This window comes from Apiospora phragmitis, assembly GCF_038363925.1.
Source record: "Apiospora phragmitis strain CBS 135458 chromosome Unknown utg000002l:1.0-5516284.0:1.0-5523493.0, whole genome shotgun sequence".
NCBI lineage: Eukaryota > Fungi > Ascomycota > Sordariomycetes > Amphisphaeriales > Apiosporaceae > Apiospora > Apiospora phragmitis.
Genome location: NW_027117400.1, coordinates 3,907,649 through 3,925,579, shown reverse-complemented (window position 1 = coordinate 3,925,579; position 17,931 = coordinate 3,907,649). Strand labels below are relative to the sequence as shown.

The 17,931-nt window shown below is 53.0% G+C and overlaps 6 protein-coding genes across 6 annotated transcripts; 4 read left to right on the top strand and 2 right to left on the bottom strand.

The window, feature by feature from the left end:
• Positions 1–1,034: 1,034 nt before the first annotated feature.
• On the top strand, positions 1,035–3,464 carry PG994_001995 (Sporulation protein kinase p.t1.c1; the record flags this gene model as incomplete). Its single annotated transcript, XM_066853404.1, is given in 3 exon segments — positions 1,035–1,211; positions 1,271–2,274; positions 2,288–3,464. 3 exon segments carry the CDS (start codon positions 1,035–1,037, stop codon positions 3,462–3,464), a joined length of 2,358 nt encoding a protein of 785 aa, XP_066721545.1.
• A 1,586-nt stretch (positions 3,465–5,050) lies between these two features.
• On the top strand, positions 5,051–6,825 carry PG994_001994 (Hsp70 family protein; the record flags this gene model as incomplete). Its single annotated transcript, XM_066853403.1, has 4 exons — positions 5,051–5,241; positions 5,305–5,904; positions 5,961–6,212; positions 6,264–6,825. 4 exons carry the CDS (start codon positions 5,051–5,053, stop codon positions 6,823–6,825), a joined length of 1,605 nt encoding a protein of 534 aa, XP_066721544.1.
• Positions 6,826–7,837: 1,012 nt separating this feature from the next.
• PG994_001993 (uncharacterized protein) lies at positions 7,838–8,446 on the top strand (the record flags this gene model as incomplete). Its single annotated transcript, XM_066853402.1, has 1 exon — positions 7,838–8,446. One exon carries the CDS (start codon positions 7,838–7,840, stop codon positions 8,444–8,446), a length of 609 nt encoding a protein of 202 aa, XP_066721543.1.
• Positions 8,447–8,721: 275 nt separating this feature from the next.
• On the top strand, positions 8,722–10,267 carry PG994_001992 (uncharacterized protein; the record flags this gene model as incomplete). Its single annotated transcript, XM_066853401.1, has 2 exons — positions 8,722–9,550; positions 9,669–10,267. The coding sequence occupies 2 exons, from the start codon at positions 8,722–8,724 to the stop codon at positions 10,265–10,267; spliced, it is 1,428 nt and encodes a 475-aa protein (XP_066721542.1).
• A 2,699-nt stretch (positions 10,268–12,966) lies between these two features.
• Positions 12,967–13,863, bottom strand: PG994_001991 (uncharacterized protein; the record flags this gene model as incomplete). The annotated part of the gene is made up of 1 exon (XM_066853400.1): positions 12,967–13,863. One exon carries the CDS (start codon positions 13,861–13,863, stop codon positions 12,967–12,969), a length of 897 nt encoding a protein of 298 aa, XP_066721541.1.
• A 2,434-nt stretch (positions 13,864–16,297) lies between these two features.
• Positions 16,298–17,876, bottom strand: PG994_001990 (uncharacterized protein; the record flags this gene model as incomplete). Its single annotated transcript, XM_066853399.1, has 3 exons — positions 16,298–16,761; positions 16,835–17,044; positions 17,108–17,876. The coding sequence occupies 3 exons, from the start codon at positions 17,874–17,876 to the stop codon at positions 16,298–16,300; spliced, it is 1,443 nt and encodes a 480-aa protein (XP_066721540.1).
• Positions 17,877–17,931: the final 55 nt, after the last annotated feature.

Sequence of the window (17,931 nt, the reverse complement as noted above, 5' to 3'; positions counted from 1 at the left end):
ACATTTCTGAAATCAATCTAGCAACGCAGCCGGATCTGATGACTGCTTCTGCTGGATGCCCCCTTCGCTGGCAGGCATTGCTCATCTCATCACACTCTCTCCTCTCATTACACCTATTTTCTTTAGCTCCAACTCGAAACGAAAGAGGACAAGAAGTACTCTTGCGAGGGTATTGACTCTCGAGTAATTGGCAATATTGTCCTTCGTTGTGGTACTTCCTGATGCTTGTGCTTTTTCTTCGTTTTCGCTCTCCCTTTTATTCCCACTGCTACTCTCCCTTCAGCTGCAGCTGCACGAACACCACCATTGTCGCGTATCCATCCTCTCGCATTTGAAGCGCGATCTCCAGGTTGGATCGCAATCCACCGCCCGTACGGAGGAGCCATATTACCAGAAACATAAGAAAGAAAGAACAAACGGATTACTCACCTTATTCACTCATTTTCCCAATAACTACTGTCGAACATCTATGCTCCGATTTTCGTGTGGTCGAGTATCGTATCACCCAGGATCTTTCTCGCGGACCAGCATCTGGTGCGCTAAGCAGGGACCGCAATATTTCCAGAAGCTCTGCTGCCCAGCATAGCATCACAGACCAGGACCCGCACCCCGACAATCCGGTCCCATCCTCTCTCCTCCCCTGGTCCCCTAATTCACCGTCTTAATCAAAAGAGATCCTGCTCGTTTCCTCTCCTTACTGTCATTATCTTGGGTTTTCTTACTTTAGTCACCTTGTCCTGGCTGCCAACGTTCGAAGACATACACACCACCGTTACATCTATATCGGACGACGACTCCTGGCCCATTCTGGTTTGCTGTGAACCATAATACTGACGTCTCGATCTCGAAACTGAATGCACCGCTTCGTATCCAAAGCTCTATCATAGAGCTACTCGAGAAATCGAAAGCGCGGGGAAGGACAGACGGCTGCCCTTCTACCTCGCCTGCCGGTGTTCAGAATCGTGTTGTCGGTCCTCCTTTTCAACACCGCCCTCCGCGGTACACAGCTATAGCATTTATCGACGGTTACTACAATGACGGTGGCACACGATTTGACCCATCGAGGGTCTCATACATCCCAGAGCTCAGCAGGAATGGCCCTGGAGGATCGGTTCGAGGTACTGAAGGAGATTGGCGATGGTAGTTTCGGAAGCGTGGTCTTGGCCAGGGTGCGAACCGCTGGCGCCAGTGTGGCTCGACGGGGAACAGTGGTATGCTACCCTTGACACTACGTGTGTGCTGTTGCATTACAACTAACTTGGCAACCCAGATTGCTATCAAAACTATGAAGAAGACCTTCGAGTCTTTCAGCCCATGCCTCGAGCTCCGTGAAGTGGTGTTCCTGCGAACGCTACCGCCTCACGTTCACCTCGTTCCTGCACTGGACATTTTCCTGGACCCCTTCAGCAAGAAACTGCACATCGCCATGGAATATATGGAAGGGAACCTTTACCAGCTGATGAAGGCGCGGGATCATAAGGCCCTCGACAATTCGAGCGTGAAGAGCGTCCTGTTCCAAATCATGCAAGGTTTGGAGCACATTCATGCTCACCATTTCTTCCACCGTGATATCAAGCCCGAAAACATCCTGGTTTCCACATCATCTCACCAAGACTCGAGCAACTCTTTCCGACGTTACTCAGCCTTGGTGACACCGCCATCGACGCCTCCGACTTACACAGTAAAGATTGCAGATTTCGGCCTGGCTCGGGAGACACACTCGAAATTGCCTTACACAACATACGTTTCAACAAGATGGTACCGTGCTCCCGAGGTACTCCTTCGGGCGGGCGAGTACTCGGCACCTGTTGACATCTGGGCCGTGGGCGCCATGGCTGTGGAAGTGGCGACATTAAAACCTCTATTCCCCGGAGGAAACGAAGTCGATCAGGTATGGCGTGTATGTGAAATCATGGGAAGCCCCGGGAACTGGTACAACAAGGCTGGAAGTCGGGTGGGTGGCGGAGATTGGAGAGAAGGAACACGCCTCGCTGGCAAACTTGGTTTCTCCTTCCCGAAGATGGCCCCTCACTCGATGGACACAATACTTCAACAACCACAGTGGCCGGCGTCCCTCGCCCATTTCGTAACTTGGTGCCTGATGTGGGATCCAAAGAGCCGCCCAACTTCGACTCAGGCTCTCGCGCACGAGTATTTTGCTGATGCAGTAGATCCGTTGCGGCCAAAATCCTCCGCATCGAAGATACTCGGTCGGAAGCAATCAGACATCGGACGTGGAAAGGAATCTTCGACGCCTACGTCCTCTAAGCCCTCGTGGTTCAGGAAGTCCCCTCATCGGCCGTTCTGAAAGCACCGAACCCACACCAGTGCAGGCCAGTCCGAAAGAAGCGGCGCCCATAGCATCAAGGCCACCTCCGGTGCACTCTAACACGGTCAGTGAGATATCCGCCAACAAGACTAGACCACCAAATGGCAAGCGAACTACATGGACCAACGGCCCTTCGAATGTCGCCCCGATGCCAATTCTGCCGACTATCAAACCCATTTCGCCCTTGTCAGATACTGTGACAGCTCAGGCCTCTAACCGAAATCCATCATACAATGATGCACATGCACAGAGGCAAGCTCATTTGGAGGAGAAAGCTGCCAAGAAGATCGGTCGTCAACTGTCCGTCGCATCAAGCACAAATAACTATGCTGAGATTCATCGCCAACAGGCAGAACGGGCTCTGAATGGGAACTCGGGCCTCGCCTCGCCTCCCAGTGGTCACAAAGAAAGCTTCTTCTCGCACTTGAGGAAACGCGCGCGGCGGTTTTCCGGCAGACATCAAACGCCCGTGTCCCCAAACTACGATGACATCGAGGCCCAGGCTGGCTGCGGACCGTGGGCTAGCAATCGGTCATCGATGGTGATTGACCAACAGCCACCTGTCCCAGCCAAGATTGACAATTACGACTCCCTGGACAGAGCCTTGCGAGATGGTCAACACCCTGAGCAAGCTCAGGCTCCGATGCCACCTAGTCACATGGTGACTCCTAGTAGCACACTGAAGCGACATCACTCTCTTCCTCAGCACCAGCCTCGCTCCGTCGACAATCTGATCGGCGCGGCACGTGGCACTGGGCCCATTTCGAGTAGGACAAGGCGAACTCAAGCTGGCCATGGTGTCCCCCAATACGATGACCCGAATGAGGAAGACGAGCTTCTCGATGAAGTCCTGAACTCTACACATCGAGCGATGAAGCGGCTAGAGAAAGATGGTAAGCCTGGTCTGAGGCAGTCTGTGAGCAACGTAGGATTGTCGAATCCGTACCCCACTCCTTCGCCTTCGGCCAGTGGCAATCAGGTTCTCTTTGGCGATGGCCAGGAGGCTCTTGCCCCCAAGCCGCTCGACCTCAAGAAGACGCGGGACCCTCACAAGTGGCCTACACCACCTTACGATGAGAACGACTGGGCAGCTTCGGCGGCCGCCAGCATATGGGCCGCTGGAAACCGATTTTGAAAGAGGAGGGTTCTGTTAGATTTGTGATGTGGGTTCGACGTCCACTTGTTGCTGTTGTGTTGTATCATTCTACATGGCACGGCGTTTACGGGGCTTTGCTTTTGTTTTGGTGAGGGTCTACCGGGTTGGCATCATGGTTTCGCGACGCTCGCTTCTCATGCTTTTGCCGAGTCATTGTTCGATCTGTGCACGTCGATCTCGGGCTTTTCTTGTTTTAAACAGAACCTTTGGGTTCGGCACACAAATCTCAATACCCCTTATAGTTGAGCCAATTTCTTGCCATTTTCCGGTTCATTCGACAATACCCCAATTATAGACTTTCGAAGGTTACACAAGGGCGTGGGATCCCCAACCAAAATGTTGATTTCTTTTGTTTCAGAGTGGGATTGGGGGCACGCATCTGCCTGTACTTTCTTGCTTTCATCCCGTCATCTGGTGTAATGACTGCTGCGGATGAGGATATCCGGAGTTGGTGTACAAAGCTAGCATGTTGCACATGATTGGTTTAGTGAAGGGCCGACTTTCTCTTAGCCCAGTCAGGGAGGCCTTTCGATATCCTTTAGAAAAACTAGCGAAGTCGATGAGCGAAGAATAAAAGAAAAAAGAGGGAGAAGACAGAGAGAGAGAGAGAGAGAGAGAGAGAGAGATGTCTATTATACCTATATATATACACACAAAGCCGCCGTACCGAGTCAGGCCATTAGACTCCAATTACTTGTCCATCGAGTCACTGTGCACTTATTGTTATATCTCTCCATATTTCCAACAAGCCTTAACGCCTACATCATCAAGATCGGATGAACGTTTTAACGTCTATATATGCAGGAACCAGACGGGATGCTTTAGCTCGAGCTGGTAAGCCACGTTAGTATTTGAGGGATCCACAGAACTGGCTGATCAGATCAGCCTTAGGTTACATGTATTGCATGTTGATGGCTGGCTGGCAGCTGCAAGTTAGCTTAGCAGGCAACAGAATAACCAATGCAAGAGAAATATGGCAGCCTGCTTACTTCCTACTGCCCAATTGACATATCTCCAGATAAATAAGTCCTTGATACTTCTCGGAGGTCGGGGGGAGGGGAGGGGGCAGTGCTGATTCCTTTTCCTCTTTTCCTTTAGCATGTAATTACCTCAACTCTTATTCGAAGAAGAGGCTGACTCTGGTTGATTGTATTTGCTGCATAGCCTCTGCTGTGCCGTGCTTACTACCTGACCGACCGGCCTAACCTCCATTCATTCGAGCGCTGCCCCTCCTTCATCGAATTGCGACGGTTAGCCCCGCCAAAGTATTCCCTTACTACTGGCAAATCGGGCTGTGTAACCAACCACCAGTTCACGGCTCATCCATACATACGGTGTGGTGATTGCTGTATTCCACGAGAGCTGACATTGAAGGCTGTCTCGTACGTTGCGAACCCGGATTTGCTCCCTTCTCCTCTTCCTCCTCCAACCGCCCACTGCCTACCCCTATACAGTCACGCCCCTGGTCCGAGGATATGCAGAAAGTGTGAGAGTGTGCTTATGAGGGCGGGTAGCTGTATTCTCTCGTCGAAAACGTACACCGGCAATTCCTTCTGTTTTGCATCATGAGCTTCAACCTGCCTCTTCGCTCGACTCCGAGTAGGAGAAACCAAGAAAGCAGGGCCAATTCGCAAAACTATTTCAGTGGCTATACTCCGCCCTCGTCCACCGAAGCCATCAATGGTCCGGTGCGCGAACTCGCCCCAGTCAGTGATCGGCTTATAGTTGGTGTTGACTTTGGCACCACATTCTCAGGGTGAGTAAAATGCCCATAGCCCCTGTTCGGCTGTCAGCATTCAACCCGGCTAACTGGTCACAGCGTGGCGGCAGTATATGCTTCGACTCCAGATGACATAGAAATCATCAAAACATGGCCAGGTGGAAATGGTATCACATCGGACAAGGTCCCCACGGAGATTTCCTATGACATCCCTCCAATTGCTCCGGTAGGGACCTCGCCAAATATAAAATGGGGGTTCCAGTTCAAACCAGAGGAGGCGCGGTTGAGATGCATCAAGCTCTTCCTTGACCGGTCACAGAAGCTGCCCTTCTATGTCAGTCCACAGGAGACTGCGACGCAACTGAGGAAATTCAACAAGAACGTCGTCGACGCTGTCTCCGACTATCTGACAAAGGTCTATGAACATACAATGGACACTTTGACGAGGAGATACGGGGAGTCCTTCATGGCCTCCACCAAAGTCGACTGGGTTCTGACTTGCCCGGCCGTCTGGTCCGATGCTGCAAAAAACACAACTCTCCAAGCTGCTGAGAGAGCCGGCATGGGGTCACAAGCCGACATCCAAATGATCAGTGAGCCTGAGGCCGCTGCCGTTTATACACTCAAGGCAATACAGCCGAACCATCTGAACGTTGGGGACAACTTCATTGTGTGCGACGCCGGTGGCGGTACTGTAGAGTACGTGTTCATCCAAATCACCATGAGATGCTTTGACTTGCTAACAACCTTACTAGTCTGATCGCGTACAAAATCATCTCGCTGAAACCCCTGAGAGTTGAAGAATCCGCCGTAGGCACTGGCGGGCTCTGCGGGAGCGCGTTCTTGAATTACAGGTTTGAAGAACACGTCAAGAGCCGACTGGGCGTTAGCCGTTTCGACGAAATGAGGTTGAAGAAAAATAAAACGTGGCAAATGGGACTGCGTTATTTCGAAGAGTCCGTCAAGCGGAACTTCCATGTGGACGAAGACCAAGAAGTCAATGTCCCGTATGTTATTCGTGCAGCTATATCGAGGACATGGTACTAATCGTTTCTTAGCTTTCCCGGTCTACCTGATGACGAAGAAGCTGGCCTAGATTGTGGTTTCCTCGTCGTATCCGCTGCACAGATCAAAGAAATCTTCGAGCCGGTAGTCAAAGAAGTCTGCGATCTCGTTCAGGGCCAGGTCGATACAGTACGCAGCAAGGGGGGCATCGTTTCTGGCATTGTACTAGTAGGAGGCTTCGGGCAAAGTGACTACCTCTACCGCCGGCTCAAGTCCCATTTCACAAGCGCAGCGCCGCCGCCGTACACTGAACGGCCAACTCATTCCAGTGGGAATGCAATCACTGAAAACGGCTCTATCGAGGTGATGCAGCCCCTATATGCCTGGACAGCTGTGGTACGCGGGGCTGTTCTACGAGGGCTTGAAGGTAATATGGTTATTTCACGAAAGGCTCGTAACCACTACGGTACGTCCTACGCCACAGTGTATGACGAGGACAAACACAGTGTTAGTGAGCGTTACTGGTCTCCGCTGTGGGAGCGTTGGATGGTGTCGGATCGCATGCAGTGGCACATTGCTAAGGTGAGTACCCGTACACTCAAGATACACCCCTAACTGCCCGGATCCTACACATAACATGGGAGTCGCAGTCCTCTCCTCTAAAAGCTCCCCGCACTTTCTTTCCACACAGGCGATAAGCCAACTAACACCTGAACTCGTTATCGACAGGGCGAAGCCATATCACCGCTATCCCCAATATCTTTCCATTACACGCGTAACTTCCGCCCAGGTCAGTCACTGGTGGTAACGGACGATCTTATAGCCTGTGAGGCAGATGAACCGCCAGCTGCATATAACCGCGAGTTGGCTCATGTTTGTACCTTAACTACCGACCTCAGCGCAGTACCGAGAAGTCTGTTTACAAGGCTCACGACGACCAGAGGTGTTGAATTCGATAATCTCGACTTTACGCTCGAAATGATTGTCGACAGTGCTGGGCTAGGCTTCGAGCTGAAGGTTGACGGAGTACGATATGGGAGAGTAGAAGCAGACTTCCATTGACGAACAGACAAAGGAATAGTCATCAACTTAATAATAGAGACCTAATGGATCCATCAACAACTGCTCACGCTGGTTAGTACCACCCATACACATGTTGATCTCGAACCACATGCCAATCTTCTGTCTTTTCCTACTCGGCTTGATTATATTCCGTTTCCGTCCTGCATCTTGTGGGACGGAAACTCGACGATTCTGTTTCGCACATTGGTGAAGCCATAGCCCAAGCCGATGGTCATGGTGGTCCCCTATCCGTCGCTGCGTTTATGTTATCGTTACACAGCCGAGATGTCGTACTGCGGGCTCTGTTCCGAGGGTTTTAGTTGTTGCACAAGCTCCATGGAGAGACGCCGCCCGGCTTCTATGACATCTTCACCAAATAATGGCTGCCTTTATCTGCAGTACTACCCAAGCTATGCGGGAAGCAAATGGCAGATATCCGACGGCAACGACATTGGGAATCAAACGAGGACGCCCAACCTTTTCCACCTTCTCTCTACCAGCTCCTTGCTTCTCTTCAGTGGCCTTATCCAACAGGACTTCCTGGATCGAAACAGCGCCGCAGACGATGACCACAGATCGCAAAGAGCATCCTGTTGAGGACCCAGACCTCAAACTCGCCATCGCGGACTTGAGATGTCGTTCCTCAGATGAGACGCACCTTACGAGCAACGAGGCTTCTGAGGATATATCGCCTCTTTCAACCGCCGTCGTGAGTCGCACCGACCTATCCCATGTCTACAACTCGAAGACCGCGTCCCCTCCTGGTTGGAACCAGAATAAACCCAGCAGAGCGAATGCCACTCGGCCGGATATTCATATGATTCATGCCCCTTTCAACCCCACCACTACCACTACTGGGCTCATCGCAGAAGTCCGAAGGGCCATCCGGGAGGAGCTCTCTGAGGCATTTCGAAGAGGAAAAGGCGAGGCGGATGTCACCAATCTTCAACCTGAAGGATACCTGGTACCGAAACCCCATTTATCCGGGACCAGCAGCAGTGTCTCTGCCAAAGTGAAGCTCAATGAGACATCCCCTGGAGCGACTACTGAATGGGGTGACTTGTTCACTTCCGAGGGCCACGCCACATCCAGGTTCGGCCAAATCATGAGGGTTCTTTCAGGGTATATTGTAAGCTACCTAGGTCCTGAACAGCCACAATACTTCGACCCATAATGACCGAACCGGATCACTTTTTCTAATCATGTAAACCGATAACAGGTCAACAAGTTCAACCCTGATAATGATGGCTTGGTCATGACGCCAGATGGGCTGCATAGATTTTACGTGTCATATAGGCTTGACGACGAAGTGTATCCATTCATCGGTACGTACAGCTCCCGCTTCGTGCTACTGTGACTTTGCTCGTAGCTAATTCTGCTCCATTGCTAGACATATTCTCCTCGAAAGCTTCGGGTGCATATGGACGGATGGCAGACTTCCTGCTCGACATGGAGTATCAGCACCACCTGATTCAGCAAAATGAGCACGAGCGGCCACTCGTGCCCGCGTTGACCGTCATTGGGTTTGCCCAATATTACGTGTCATGCATCCTGGCAAATCCAGATACCGAGTTCGATCGCCTCGAAAAGATCGTGGCAGACATGCCATCCATCGTAGTGGCTGGCAGCTTGAATGATGCTAAGGAGGGGGTGTCGCCCCCGGAAATACTGCCCAAGGCCATCCGGCGCGACCAGCTGCCTTCTCGTGCGGACGCCAAGTCGAAACAACTTGTCGACGGCGCATTCGAGGACCTGATGTATGAGTTGGAGCTGCAGCCGCCACCTCCTAAAAAGGAGCCTCCTTCACGTCATCCCCAGACTGATACTACTACTACTGCTACTATTACTACTAAGATTCCGGCGCCGGTGTCGGTGCCTGAGCCTAAAACAGCTGCTGCTGAGAAACCGGTCTCTTTTTCTTTCGTTCTCGGGCCTTCTCGCTCGGCATCTCGCCCGAAGTATGCGCTGCCGAGTCCACTACCTCCCATAGGCGACGATGACCACGACGATGCCTCGAAGGCAGATGGCAAAATTGATAGCAGCCTGGACCATGGTGAGAGCGAATGGCGCCGCCGCGAGCGGGATCTGGAGAGAGCCTCCATGCCTGGGCCTCGTCAGGGGCACGCTAGGCTGCACTCATGGCACGCCGAGCCTACAGGCACTGACGGATCGACTGCTCATCATAATCATCAACCTACAAATCAACAGCAGCAGCAGCGCTACGGGGGACGCGCGAGCCAGCAGTCGTACACCAACGTGCCAGCAGCCCAGTCCGACAGTGCTGTAGTCCCGCTCTCCTCTGCCGCCGGCCCACGCGGCTCCGTCTCCTCGATTGCTCCTTCGTCGGGGTACTGGGGCCACGGAGGGCGCACACCGCCGCCTACCCGGCACAACAGTACCTCAGTCCCAGAACTGTCGAGCACCGGCCCCTTCAGCTTTTCCTCCTCCCTCCCCCACCGCTTCCTCGGCCATGGGGAGGGCGGCGCCAACGTCTGCTGCTTCCGTGAGCCCGCCCGGCGGCGGCGGCGGCCCCGCTTCTTCACCAGCCACTTCCGTGACGCACCAGTGGAACCCGCTACAGTACCGGCCCGCGACGTTAGCCGAGCCGTCCAGGCCCTCGAGTATCGCGGGCGGCGCGGAGCGGTTGGAGCAGCAGAAACCTCATCACGTGCGATGGGAAGGGGTGCAGCCACAGCAGAAGGGTGCCGCTGCTACTGGGCGGGAGCAGCCACTGCTTGCCACCCCCGCCGCCGTGACGTCCAGGGCGGCGACTATCGGTAGCCAGAGTAGCATAAAGACGGAACGAAGGCCTTCGCAGCGACACCACCACGGCCGCCACCACTACCACCACCACCACAGGCGTTTCCCTAGCAGCGGTGGCAGTTCTGCCGCCGTGGGCGATGATGATGATAATGATAACGACAATAGAAAGGGGGAGACTTGGGAGGAGTTCCTTCGGGCTCAGAAGAAGGGGGAGGGCTACCACTCAAGATGAGGGTGGGTGGATGGGTAGGTAGTTTCTCTGAGAGAGGGGGGGGGAGGTGTCAATTCTGCAGGTGGACAGTGAGAAATAATACTCTCCTTATGTAACTGCATTGAACATCTTATGTTCCAAGGCAAAGGGTAATAATATGGTAACAGACCCTCCTTGACGTATTTTCAACATATCAGATTCATTCCGGGTTGTCGCTGGGAAAGATAGGCCATACGCGTGTATACCTCTTTCAATGTTACAGCTTTGAGGTAATAGTGGACTCTCGTGATTCTACCAGAGTCTGGCACTCGTAGGTGGTTGGTGGGTACTTGGTTAAGGGGGCAGTCTTCCACCGCCAAACCGAAGACTTCCAAACAGAATACTTAGAAGAGCCATGAGCCAAGAGCCTTGGAAGTTATCCCCGCGAGTATGTTCGAATGTTTGATTTAAAGGTGGAAATATCATGGTGAGACAAATCTCCCATCTGTCAATGGTTTCTAGAATAATGGGAAGTTAGCAAGCTACTTTACAGAAGCGAGTGGTGGATGACCAGGAGGTGTGGTGTCAGTAAGAGAGCCTTCAGTGATGATCACACCGCCCAATATTAGGCTCAAACGGGAAAATGATCCACCAGTAGTAATACGACTGAAGGCATACGGAATCGCTTATTGTTGCTTGGATGCCGTCCTGTTTCCCCAGCTACCCCGGCGGGGGCGGGAGCGCGGCGTGACTCCATTCTAGGCAGAAGCCGCATAGAGGAGGGGAAAGATGACACCAGGTCAGAAAATGTGTGATTTGTCGACGGAGACACCTCCTATGGTTTCTTTATGATATATCATCATTATCAGAAGATGAAAAGAAAGATGCACACCTTACGTACACGTATAGATACGTTACAACTTCAGTTCGCAGTGCCGTGTGGTCCCCAAGGGGGCCCGGTCAGTCCACGTTGATATACCCGAGGCAAGCTCGGGCATGCCAATGCGTCCCGGCTTACATCTGACAGGCTACTATATATTGACGATCTTCCGTTGCAATAAACACGACACGGCAGGATGCATGTGGGGGCCATGTGCACCGTCACCTTCCCACGCGGGTTTAATATACACCCACGAGGCTGCCCGTCAACAGGGGCTGCCGCATGTTGGTCCGTCGGTAAAGCGAACCACGAGGGGTTTCGCAGACTGTATACCCCTAACTTGCCATATCATGCAGCCACTCTCCCCCTCTCAGGAACACACTTACATGCATGGAGTCCTCATTGGCTGTATCCGTGTGCTCCTACGCCCGACCACTATGGTAAACCCAACCTCCTCGCGTCTCATGAGGCGGGTCGCATGTAAACGAGGCAACCGACGGGATCTACAAGGCGCACTCCGTTGGGCTCAAGTCGGGGTAAGGCTGAACAAGACGAAGCTGCAGGACTAGATGAATGCATTGGTAGGAGGTATATACATAGGGCGATCAAATCAGGTGGCTGGCTGGCTGGCTGGCCGTGCCCTAGTATAAGAACTTTATATAAAGCCCACAAGTTGGTCGGTTTTCTATTTCCGCCTCGTTTCCGGCGAGACATCAACACCGTATTGGGACCACACGCTATTATTAATATTACCTATAATTTGCTGATTCATTGACCGCCCAAGGAGTCGCCGAGACAGGACTGCCACAGATGAAGAAAGAAAAAGCTCGGCATGGTGCTATGTTGCGAGTTTGATTGGCCGGGCGGACCTCTCTCCCTCGTACAGAAACAAATTGCCACTACATTGAGGCTGAGCAACGGGGTCGACGACAGCGAAAGAGGAATTTGCCGCTGGGAGGGTGCGAGACTAAATTGCCTACTCTTCAGCTCAAGGGAGAGAGCCGGATATAATAAGCCAGCGAAGGGACTATGGTCAGCTGGAGACAGGTTGCCTTCGTGCTATAGGTTCTTTCTTTCGGCCAATCCCCGTTTGCGATTATCATCAAGTTGGTTGATTTGGACTTCAAGTAGGCGCGCCTCGGGCAGAAAGCGGTCAGTGTCAATGAGTCGATCGGGAGTGGCGAAATCGATACGAGAACGAGAGAAAGAAAAGAAAGAATGGAAAGGAAAAGAACCAAGTCGAGAAAGTTCTCAGGACGGTTAAAATTCAATTCATTCATGTCAACCCCGAGCGAGATTGGAGAGGAGGACAAGTTCTGTTCTCCTGTTCTGCTGAGTTGTGTTGATCGAGACCAAATGACAGTTTCTCAACGTCGCCCGCCTCCGTTCCTTCCCAATAGCCAGACCACCTTCTTTCCAGCAGCCACTTCGCTTATTAGATCAATCTGCCCACGACCTGACCACATCATAAGAAACCTGATTACTACCTATTCTGAGACCTTTCCTTTCTTCCTCATGACCCGAAAACAAATCAGTCCCCATCCAGCTGTGCGGAATGAGTGCTGCCATTGCACTGTCTTCTCTACCCTCCCTTCCATCTGCATACCACATAAAGTATCGTCATAACCATGCAAAAAAAAAAAAAAAAATCAAACTCAAAACAAAACACTAAGATACCAACGGAGATAAAGCCAACCACAAGACCTTGGGTTTTGTAGCTCCGACCCTAGGCTGAAACATACCAAGAACATCGCGGAAAGGAGAGCAGCTTTGGGAAGAAAGGAGAAGATCTCGACCAGCGAAGAGCCATAAGTGCCCGCACACTTCATTCTGCTTGAGGGTACATTGGTCCCCTACATCTTTAGACGGCAACGCCTTGCCTAGCACCCATGTGGCCAGCGGCGTGTAGCCTTGTGCGTCGACGTCGATGCCTCTCTTCTTTATCATTGTCATGGTATACTCGCGACTCAAGTTCCCTGGCACGCCGTCTCTCCGGCGGCGTGTAGTTGTACTCAACAATGCCACTTGCGGTCGGCCCTTCAGTATACCTACACTCGCGTTGGTAATGAGGCGCTTCGAGTAGCCCGTTCCGGTACATGTGCTCGAGGAGGAAATAGTCCGGCCGCATCTGCTGGGCACCTAGCCCCTCATGGATAATGTGGTCACTGATGTGGTCCAGCCGAAGGTGGAAATTGTGATTCCTGTCCCCGTCATGGTCTTCAGAAGAGAACTCTTGGTCGCAAAACCAGCAAATGCAACGAGGTGGCAGATTATATTGGAGATGTTCAAGTCCGATATGGTACTCCCAGAAATCTGTCTCCTCAGGCCCAAAGGTTTCGCTACATAATCCAAGGCGTGCGTACTCGCATGGGAGTCTCAACTGTGGATTATTTGGAGGATTGATGGTGGCGTGCGCATTGATTACCGACGGAACTGTCGACGCCGTAGAGCGTGGCGGAGAAGACAAAGTGGTGTGGTACGACTTGCCTGATCTCCGCGACCATACACTATTCTGGGCGATGCTCGTCGTCGAAGCGCTTCTTGTGGATGCTGACCCCGTGCTACTTCGATATGTCGGTGCCACGACAGAAGGTACGAGTTTCATGTGGATGGAGGTCAAATCTAGACTTGAAGTCGAAGCATCATCGAACGGAGATGTTTGGCTCCAGCTGTGGAAGCGCTTGTCATCACCATCACGAGTGGCAACTCGGGCTAAGAGGGCGTATATGTCCTGAGTGTTGAGCCCCGTTGACGACATGTTGAAGTATTGTCCCGAGATCGCTACGATAAGCTTCGAGCAAATGCGTTCGCTGTGTGGTTGGTGGTACGTCGTCGCAACAAACCAGACGAGGAAGTTCGAATGCCCCAAAAGAAAGCAGGGCGTTGTATGTCTGTTGATGGGTGACAGTCGAACAAACGGCTGAGAGGAGACCAGGAAACCGCGATCTAATGCGATCAAGAGCAATCCTGATACCCTACCCTGGGAGTTTCTTCGCTTGCGGGGTACGGCCGGGGGTAGATATACTCAGCACCCCCCAAGCTGTCGTGGTCGTGGTGATGCACAGTAGGATGGGCAATCACTGGCGTCACTCGATTCGCAAATGGGAAGACAGAGTAAACCAGGGCAATGGAAGCAAACAATCTGGTACAGGTTGTCGGGAAGATGGGAGGGGATGGGATACTTCAGGTTGGTGACTTTCCAAATGGAAAGTGGTAAGTTATCAGTCTTGTGTTATCCACCTTCTCGCAATACCTATGCACTGATTTATCTTTGAGGGTGTGGTGTGCAGTGCAAAGCGCTGTTGGCGTTGACCAGGGGTCTGATGCAACGACTTTTATTCGTTGGCCGCTATTCCACCCTTCCCATCCTCCACCGGATGGGGGATCTACAACCATCACCCTACCCTTGAGTCAATCTCGACATCCAATGTACGCTCAAGTCGGAAAAGGCAATGCTTGTCTGAACTTGCGTATTTTGAAACCAAGCGGATAGTCTATAGGTGACTGTTGATGCCCGACGGTTTTGGCATCCCGCAGAAGGATGGATACGCCGTAACATCTTGGCCGATGATCGACAAAACGGGTTGACTCACTCATGCTAACACATAGTATGCGTTGCAGCTGCGAGGAGCCAGCTTCCGGCTTCATTCCTGCTCCTGATCACACAGCATATCATTATTACCCCCTCGCAGCCATTTGTGATGTATAGTGTTCTTACTGACATGGGGGGGGGGGGAATAGTGCTGCAAATACGTGCTGTCGAAGCAACCGGCGTTCAAACACGCACGCTTTTTCAGGTGGCCGATGCAGTCTGCAGAACATCAAGAGTATTGCAACAGCAGTCGCAGCTTGCAGCTCGTCGACCAGTTGAAGGCGTATGCAGTTCGCTATGTTTCATCGAGCATTGGACATCTAGTCTATCTCCCTTGACCCCCTCGATCAATTCAGTCCGGAGATGCTTAGATCAACTTCCCCATGTCTTAGATGGGGAGCATGGGTCTTGGACCAATCGGGGCGAGATCCTGGTGTGTTCATACGATGTGTGTGTTCACTGTTAGACGCTTGCCCTGGACGCCATTGTTTCTGCACCTGGAATGCTCCATGCAGGAGCTCGCTGTATACTGGCAGTTTAGGCTCTACCGGTTACCATACTACAGAGGCTCTAAGGGTTATCGGAATGGGCTCTCAAGACCAACGCAGCCAGAGCAAGTTGGAACCTATCCCGGATGCAAGCAGGTCGCGCCACGGTCCGCTCGCTTGTATTGATGGTGTACATGTCAGCAATGTTTACTCATTTACGGGTTTGTCTGGAGCTCTTGAACCGCAACTTCTGCCCGAATAAACCAGATACACGTTGCGTAAGCAGGTGGTGTACGCCTGAATCTCGGCTTTCTAGCTGTGGTTTGTGATAGTCAGTTGTATACACATACAACTGCCAGATCGGCTAACAATGCAATACGTATGTATCCGGCACACTACCTCCGTGTGAGACCGGGGGCGCCGAGTGGCTGCTGCTGCCAGGATTGCAGATCCCGCCTTTTTGATCGACGAAACACGACACTGTTGGCGCTCCCCAGGACATTTGGCTATGGAGAGTAGGTGTGTGACACATAATCCCAGGCGGTCAGCAACTTGGGGTGCGGCTTCGCTGGTCCATACATATGTACGCATGATTGGGTGGCCCTTGATAGGTACGATTGTCTTTGGGGTACATGGGAAATGTACATAACAACAGAAAGAGCCTCATTTTTCGGGGGGTTGTGTCTCCCCCAATCTGTCTGACTGTCCCGGACGCTTGTCCTCATACCAGCACGCACTCAGCCACTCACACAAACACGCATAGGGCGGGACATGCACCCCGCAGTGTACTTGTTGCAAGCTTAGGTAAAGTGTGTATTGCCGGGGGTTGGCTAAGACATATGTACCTATAGACATACGCCAAGTCAACCAATCCCGAACATATTGATGTGTATTTCAAGGAGTACAGAGCGCATGATTCTTGACTATGATTCAATATGGAAGTGGCTTAATCCCGCCGATCTATCCGGGGGTATCCAACAAGTATTGAACAATACATGATGCCAATCTCTCCAGGTCAGGATACCATGATATCCAGTCCTTCAAAATGATTACTGGTATACATTATCTCTGAATTGCGTTGCTGTTCAGCAGCTCTCAAAAAGAGACCCCGGTCACTCCGGACTACAGAGCACTCTCGCTTTAGCGATAACGTTCCGAAGCTGCGGATTTCCTCCGTGCTCGTCCCCGAACTTGACGATGCTCGGGCAGGTGACGCAGCAGATCTCGCGCGACGCCAGATCCTCCTCGTCCTCGCCCCCTATATCTTCCATCTCCGCCGCGTCGAACGGGATGGTTTGGTGCGGGAGGATATACGGCATGGTGACCTTGAAGACGGCCTTTTGCACCGCGAGCTGCCGGGACAAGACGACGGCGCTGGTGACAAGCGCGCGGAGCGACTGGTCACGTGCCTCACTCGCGCCTGCGTCTGCTGTTATCGAGTCGAGGAGCCGGTTGAGTCTCGAAATGATGTTATCCACGACTACGTCTGTTTGCGACTGCAAACTCGGGGACGACGAGTCCTTACGCATCATGTTGAGCGTCATGGCTCGCCATTGATTCACCGTCGCGTCAGAACCTGTACGTCCGTCTCAGTGTGAGCCTCATGTGACAATCATTCCTACAACCGATTGCCCTTCAGGGGAACCTACTCGTTGACGAGAGAAAGCGCTCCATCTCGTTGAATTTGGAAGACTGCTCCTCCGACAGACCCACAAAGTACTGGGAGAAGATGCCGTCTACCAGCACGCTCGAAACGATGGACTGCAGCAAATGGATCTTGATCTTGGATGCAAGCTCTGCGTACATCGGCACAAGTTGGGCAAGCTCATCGACCTCGGGTTGATTAGTTTTCGCCAGATCTACCGGTTATTGCCCGTTAGTAAAGAAGAACTTTTGAATACCAAAGATCGATTCCCCCTTACCAATCTTCGCCTTGCGAAAATGCACAATGATCCAGTTCTGCAGCCCGTTGCCCAGGCGCGCCATGTCGTCGCCGAACTGCTCGTCGCTCGTCTGCTCGTGGACGGCGCGCGTGCTGGTGCTGACTTGCTCCTTGAGCCCGCGGTTCAGCGCGCGCAGCCGGCGGAGCTCGTCGTCGCGGTCGCGGAGCTCGCGCCGGAGCAGCTCGCGGCCCTCATGGAGCGCCGCGCGCTCGGCCTCGCGGGCGTCGGCCTCGGCGCGCAGCAGCCGCAGCTCCGTGTCGGTGCGCAGGAACTGCTGGTTCAGGCCCGAGTGCTTGGCCTGCCAGAACGCGGCCGTCTCGCTCTCGTTTTGCGACAGCAGCTCGACCTGGCGCACGAACTCGGCCTCGAGCTGGACGAGCTCGCGCTGCAGCTCGGCGATCTTGTCATCTTTCTCCCGGAGCAGCTGGGCTTGTGCTTGTGCTTGTGCTTGTGATGTGGCCGCGGCCGCGTCCTTCTCCCGCGCGCTCGTTGTAGTTGTGTCCTTGCTCAGCGTGCTGGCGATGCTGATGCGGTCCGAGTCGACAGCGCCTCGCGAGCTGCTGCTGCCGCTGCCGCCGCCGTCATTGTCGGTGCCGGGGCGGGGCGAAGAAGAGCGAGAGCCGAGTCGCGCGGGCGGGGGCGGCGCTATAACGTTACTGCTGCTGCTCCGGGTCGAGGCGGCGGAGGAACGCAAGGTGTTGTTGGTGTGAGAGGTGCTGCCGCCCCTTCGCTTGTCCGAGCTGCTCATGTCTTGCGGGGAGGCTGGGCTCGGGGTTAAGCAAATGCGAGGTAGGAGCTACTAG